The sequence below is a fragment of the Pagrus pagrus genome, assembly GCF_965226575.1.
Source record: "Pagrus pagrus genome assembly, chromosome: 6".
NCBI classification, from domain to species: Eukaryota; Metazoa; Chordata; class Actinopteri; order Spariformes; family Sparidae; genus Pagrus; species Pagrus pagrus.
The window spans coordinates 13167519-13174513 of NC_140190.1; the positions used below are offsets into that span (position 1 = coordinate 13167519).

The 6995-nt window shown below is 39.2% G+C and overlaps 1 protein-coding gene across 1 annotated transcript; it reads right to left on the reverse strand.

Moving 5' to 3' along the window:
• Positions 1-1575: 1575 nt before the first annotated feature.
• Positions 1576-5130, reverse strand: LOC311258520 (galectin-3-binding protein A-like). The gene is made up of 6 exons (XM_084354857.1): positions 5070-5130; positions 4612-4684; positions 4141-4323; positions 3854-3985; positions 3498-3765; positions 1576-3403 (listed from the first exon to the last, which is right to left on the reverse strand). Exons 2-6 carry the CDS (start codon positions 4667-4669, stop codon positions 2368-2370), a joined length of 1677 nt encoding a protein of 558 aa, XP_084210983.1. The 5' UTR covers positions 4670-4684; positions 5070-5130; the 3' UTR covers positions 1576-2367.
• Positions 5131-6995: the final 1865 nt, after the last annotated feature.

Here is a 6995-nt window from a genome sequence, read left to right on the forward strand (position 1 = left end):
CGTGAATACGGAAGGAATTTGGGATGCACCTCTCCAAGGACTTCTTATTACTGGACAAAGCGCTGGAGGTGGAGCCCCGTTCATTCCTGTGAAAGCTGTTCAGTGGTGTTGTGAAGCCGAAAATGCTCGACTTCCCAGCTGTGAAAATACCTGGATCGCCAACCGAGCCAGCAAACTTCTGGTTAAGCTCCCGGCTAACTTGAATGGGGATAAAATAATTTAATTGTGCGGCTCTTCTAGACTTTCCAAATGTTATTGGACCGTATCTATCCACCATTTTGCAGACCTAACCCTTCTTTCACAATGTGTCTGTTGTTATTTTCTGTTACAACTGTGACCGGCGCATTCGTGACGTGAAACGTGACGTCGGTGACGTACAACGTGACGCTTCAGATAAAAATCACAGACGGTATGCCTTGCCTGAGAAAGGGCTCAATAGGCGATTTTTAGAAGGTGTACCCGCGTTTAAAAAACCTGTGTAGACCCAGTAATTATGGTGGAAAAGGGATATTAGTTTGTTTCGGTGTAAAGCTTTGAGCCAATGAAGCCAATAAAAATCTCTCTACTGATTACTTCCCAAAAACTACATAGTGCACCTTTAATACCAGGACTATTATGTCACATATTATTACCTTATGTAATATTTCTTGGATAAACGTTTGGTCTTTGCCTCACAAATACTTTATTACTCATAAAATTAGCGAGGTTTCATTGAAAATGATACATACGTTTTACCCTGCAAAGCATTTCCATGAGAAATTTAAAGGTGCAATATGTAAAAATTTTAGTTGAAAACATGAAAAAATGTACTAAAATTATTAACAGAATGTGAAAAATAACAGTTTTGACCTTGACTGTGATGAAACGAACTATGATTATAAAAAAGTGAAGAAAAGGCATGAATCTATTGATTAACCTGCAAAATTATATTGACATAAATGCAAGTTATGAGCCAAAAGCCCTGTTTTAATGTATTTTACAAAGATTTTAAAGCCTATATAAAGAATATTTAATCTTGTTACAACAAAAATGTCATAAAAATTGTAAATGGAGGTTTTGCCTGTAAAGTGTGTAATTTATGAATTTACAAACTGTGCCTTTAATTAGAATTTAAATAAAACATTTTTTTTATTTATTCACTTTTTTTATGTATTTGTTTTATTTGTATTTATTTATTAGTATTCTAGAGACTGAATGTTGATAGAAGTGAAGCCGTCACAACTCTACTTTAAACATTAGTGCTGAGCTGCCACACGATGGAGCCATTTTGCATTAAATAGGTCATGAAAGGGTCAAATACATGTACCATCATGTTCAGGTTCAGATATAGATGTGTTTCATTATCATATTATCATACCTGCTGCTACTGGTATTTAATCAGGTGATGTAACTGTTTTATCCGAATATGTTATACCCCCCAAATCATATTCAACAAATTACTAATTGTTAGATAAATGAGTGTCTCCTTCCCTGGTGTCATAAATATGAGTCTGTGACACAATGCTGCAGTATTTTCTTAATACATACAACCAGATACAGTATTTGTACTCACACAAACTTGTACTTGTCAACTTGAAAACCAGAATTTATTTCAGTAGTACTGAACAAAGATTTTACATTATTTGGACATTTAATAACTGTAACAAAATGACATTAATTATACTGCCAACATCTGAATGTATTTTTCTGACACAACCTTGTAAAAGTACACGCTGCAGTTTTACATTGTCTACCATCACTTTAAAGGACTTTACAAAGAGTAACTGTAAAAATGGCAAGAAAATACCTTAGCTTTTGAAGAACCTTAGCTTTTGTTAAAAAAGTTAAATTCATGTTAAATGACGTTATGTGAATGTAAATATCCTTTTTTTAAAAGTATATAATATGCGCAGACAGAGTGTCATGAAGTTTATTATGATGCATTCAGTGGCTTCTTTTCCCCCGTACAAACCAATACATCTTCCAGATGTATGCACTCCTGTTGAGTGTGCAGGTTGTGATAATGGGTATTAATAATAATATTAATATATAAAACTGTGTTACTGTCGATGGCTATTCAAGGCAACAAAATTGAGACTTAATAATCAAATTATATTTCTCCATAAAGTTACATTCTGTTGCTTTTAAGAGTATCAGAAATGTTACAATAGGCTTTCCTCTACTACCATCACATAGCAAAGTAAAGAGAAAATGAAATCAATCAAACACAATTATCAGCCCTGAACAACTGAGTCACACATACAGGGCAAGCCTGGTCATGTTTTACTTCCCGTTTACTCCCATGTTTATGTAAAAGTTAATATGCTGTTCATAAATCAGTCTTGTCCCTATCCTCTTTGCTTACGTTCTGTTTTACTGAAACAGAAGCTAATTTGTTGAGTAATGAGGACGTATCACCACTGTGAAGGTGAACATGTTTGAGTGGCATGGACAGATTAGCTCAGCACTGCTCGGGACAAATATGATAGTCTTATCAGCAACAGCATCAAATTCCTCAACGTGGACCACGTACCTCCCTTCACACTCAATAACAAGCTGATTCTTGTACTCAATATTTCCCTCCATCTCACCGGGCAGAGCACTGTTCTCTTGCTCAATCTTCAAACTAACAGCAGGCAAAGACGGGCAAGTGACATGTTCAGCTGAACAATCTTCATCACTGATATACACTCTTGCTTTCCAGCGCACATTGCTAAAAGTAAAATAGGCACTGTTATGAACAGGAGTTTGGAAGTTAGATGTCAGATTCTGGATGAGCTGGCCATTAAGACTGTAGTAATTCAAATTCTTGTAAGCTTCAACATTGTAGAAGTCGAAGGTAAAGCTCCATGGGCTGCCAGTGTAAATCCTGGATGTGTAGACGTCTTGTTCTTCTTTCAGGTCGTTGAGCAATGCTGCGGAGGGCAGAGCATTAAACTGAAACCCCTGCAACTTACTGGCAGAGTACTGTGAGCCGTTGAGAGAGAACAAGTCCACAGCCGGTATCATTGGGAAACGGATAAGCTTCAGAAGGACCTCAGGAATTGTTGTGTTTCCTTGGGCTGCCGCCCATCTCTCCAGTCCATTCAGGATGACCATTTCACTTTGTACCACAAGGTCCGACCGAGACAAAAGAGCTTTGACAAGACCAAATGGAAGATTTTCCCAGGCTGGGGAACGGATCAGCGCCTCACAGTTCCATGCCAGGAAGCGAACATAAACTTCCTGTAGAGCCTCATCATCTGTAAGAACTGCATACTCATAGATAGAGTTGAGACTCTGAAAAGTGGTATCCTCTGGAAGAAACGGCCTGAAAATACTTAAAGTCTCATTCTGAAATTCAACCAGACCCCAGTCAAATGCCATCTTGAGAATGCAAATGGCAGATGACAGTGTAACTTTGATTTTCCTCGTGTAGAAGTATCTGAAATGTAAACATTTTCATTAGCATGGCTCAGCTATTTCTAAACGAGTGCATAAAATCAGACAGACAGTGACTCTGAGTGATTTGCTTTTACCTGACAAAGTCGTTGGCGTGTTGACTGCAGACAGACGTGACACCAATGATGAGGGGGCTGGAGTCTGGCTGTGAAATATCGAGGTTTGAGTCCAAAGAAAGGATGACCCTGTGAGCACAGATTGTCTCAATGGTGTTGTCCTCCTCCACCACCACCGTGATGTTCAAGTCACAGTCACGCCCACTATCAAACAGCTCCCCCAGCTGGTGAGAGAGGTTTGCAATGTGGTACAAACTGTACTCTTCGCTTGACTCTCTTTTGGTAGATTCTGGGCACAGTTTGAAGAAAAAATTAGCATCTGACTTTCTTTATTTCTTTATGGATGATGTAAAAGTCTTAGCTACACATTGCCTTACCTTTACTGCATCTAACACCAACATCTTCACTGTGACCACAGTTATTGATCCCCCAACCAGGAAATTTACAAAGGAGCAGGTTTACCTCTGTCCCAACACAGTCTACATTGTCCATCCAGATGTTTCCATCGCCTAACACAAAATCAACCACAGAATATGACAGTGACAATACAGCCAGTTGTACTAAATATTGCTCAAAATTACATATTTTCATCATTAGTGTTTGACACTCTTGTGCCATACTACCTTAAGTTTCAGAAGGTCAAAGTCAAATTGAGTTTTCTTACCCTCGCCAAATGATACCATAGCTTCGCTTGCACCAAAGAAATGGAGCTGGCGACACACTGCCTGCGCGTCATTTATGTCCCAGTCATCATCACACACAGTCCCCCAAGATCCATCATGAAAGATCTCCACACGGCCCTCAGAGGGATCTTGACCACCAGCCAGCCTAATAAAACCTTCCTGACCTTTAGAAACATGTAACGTCATAACCAAGTTTAGTTATCTGTGCCATATGGTTTCTAATGTGATCAAAAAAGTAGCATATTATAATATTTAAGTTAAAATACACACATATATTAACTTTCACCTGTATTGCCATTGAGAATATTGTTATTACCAGTTACATTTTATCATATTGATCTCATGCATAGTGGTGAAAGACACTGAGAGAAGAGGGCTGGAAAGTTTCTGGGGTGAAAATATCTTTTTTTGGTTTCAATGTTAAATTAAGCTCTTTAAGTGAGTTTACTCACCAGCAGACAAGCTGAAGCTCAGGAAAAGAATGCAGAATAATAAAGTATCGTCTTTCATTTTAACGCCAGTCCACTGGAGGAAAGAAGGAAAACAAGAAAAATTTATTAATTACTTCGTAATTGAGTTACTTGTGCAACATTTTCAATTAATAACATTTACTAGTAACACCTGCAGTATTTTTACAGTGTGGTAATGGTACTTTTACTTAAGTAAATGATATGAATACTTCCTCCATGACTGATTTTCAAGAGACATAGGAATATACTCTGAGTGCATTTCCTACGTATATAACCCAGTTTGCTCAAACAGATTCAAATACAACTTTGCTGAGCATATGGTGTGACTGAAATTTGGTGTGAGAAGCACAAACTTGTCCGTTCAGGTTCTCCACACAAATACAGTGTGATGCAATCAGGACCCCATTAATAATTCTTGTTAAATATAGGAATTAACTTACCAGGAATCAAAATGAAGTGAACCAAAGAATGATGTCGCACTTAAGAAATAATAAGGAGAATCTGTGCCCACTGTATTTTATGCAGTTATTTTCCAGGAATCCCCACACCCACTGAGGGGGTGTTTCCGAGAAACAGTTTGGCACTTGATGCCACATTTTAATCCCACAATAGAAATCTTTTAAATTCCAACTTCACAATGATTGCTACCACAAAGGCAAATATGTATGCATGTCCTCCTGTGGGGGCCAAAATGTGCATCTATTTTGAATTGTTTACTTTTGTTTAGGCAGTGCACATCATTGTTATCTTGTTATGATTTCTGCTAAGAGGAAGTGGGTGTGGCCTCCACATTATTTCACCTGCGCGGTTTGTTGGCGGGGTTGCGAGTAGGCAAAGAAGGTTGAGTGAGGCCCAACATTTTTTTCTTTGACCGTAATTTCCACTTAATTTTGACCATAACTTTTGTTAATAAAATCAACAAACACATCTGGAACTGGACTCTGGTTTTTCGTTCAACGAGTCACAGCGAGGAGCCTGCTCTGCCTCTCAGCGGACTATCCCAGATGCATGGGACACCAGGTGGGAAACCACCCGCCCGAGTTGCAAAGTAGGAAATCTCGCAGCTGTCTCGCGAGATTTCCCACTTTGCAACTCGGGCGAGTGGTGTCCCATGCATAGAAATGATAAAGAGTAGACGCCGCATCGACCATAGACGCTCCCATGCATCTGGAATGCAGCACATTTATGAATTAAATAAGCCGCTACATCTTAGTGTAAAAAAAAAAAAAAAAAGTACATTCTTGACACTGCACGGACAGGATTTTGATCGCATCGGCAAGCGCAGCGGAGTTTGGGATGAATGAACACTTCGGAAGGATAGAGGAGACGCACTGACTTTCAGCAGAAGCGCATCATGGCCATAGGAAGCGGTAGGCGGTTTTAATGCCCTCTGGGTACAGCCTATTAAAAGTTTGAACACCGTCGGAGGAGCTGTCGCTTGTCCACTGTTGGTTGGCCTGCGTTGCGCGTCTTTGGAGATTTCTCTTTGAAGTGTTTTGCTGTGTTTGTGGATAAAACGCGCATATTGGAAAATGCGAAATGAGTGACACCAAAGGAGTGGACGAAGTGGATGAGAGGAGACCAGTCAAGCTTACAGCTAAGGCTTTGGCTTGCAAAATTGAAAGTCTTTAGAAAGAACGACAAACAAACGTGGGGAAAAAAATTAAAGAGATTATAAAGGAAATTAAAGAGCTCGTGAAAAATGATGAAAATGCAAAGGATGTGCAATTTACATTGGAGAAAGCACATCTTGGAGGAACAGGAGGAACAGCTGGAACTGGAAGCAAACATTGCTGCCACTGTGGCCAAAATGAAAGTATTAAGCGCTACAAAAGGATCCAGTGGACGAAGTAACCTCTCAAAAGTGTCCGATGGTGCGTAGTCATATTTTGCGAGAGGACAACAACAAAAGAAACCAGTTGATGTTGAAACAGATACTTTTGTACCCCAGATACTTGGCGTACATACACGTGGACAAATACCCCCAAAGCACAGTGTATGTGATCCACAAACAACAACAATAACAGTTACTGACAGAGCTGCAGTTGCTTTACACAATGTCCGTTAATAATTACCATACATTGTTTCGCAATTGCTATTGTTATATTGTAATTGTTAATTTTGTAATTGCAATCTCACTCACACTTCACGCACAGTCTCACTCACTCATTCACACACACGTGTCTGGTGAGATTTTTAGAAAAAATTAATATTTGGCACTTTGGCATACACTGGTGTTATATCTGAAACTTAATTCTCGCATTCCATTCACTCTTTATTTAGAGCAAGTACTGACAGGTGCCTTTGGGGTGGCCCTTCCTACTTTTTTTGTGTTAAAAGAAGGGATGTGGAGGGGCCCCTAGCTA

Coding starts and splice junctions, on each gene's coding strand:
- LOC311258520 (XM_084354857.1), bottom strand. CDS start 4,669: ATGAAAGACGATACTTTATTATTCTGCATTCTTTTCCTGAGCTTCAGC. Junction 3,986..4,140: donor TATGGTATCATTTGGCGAGG/GTAAGAAAACTC, acceptor ATTTTGTGTTAG/GCGATGGAAACATCTGGATG. Junction 3,404..3,497: donor CACGCCAACGACTTTGTCAG/GTAAAAGCAAAT, acceptor TTTACATTTCAG/ATACTTCTACACGAGGAAAA.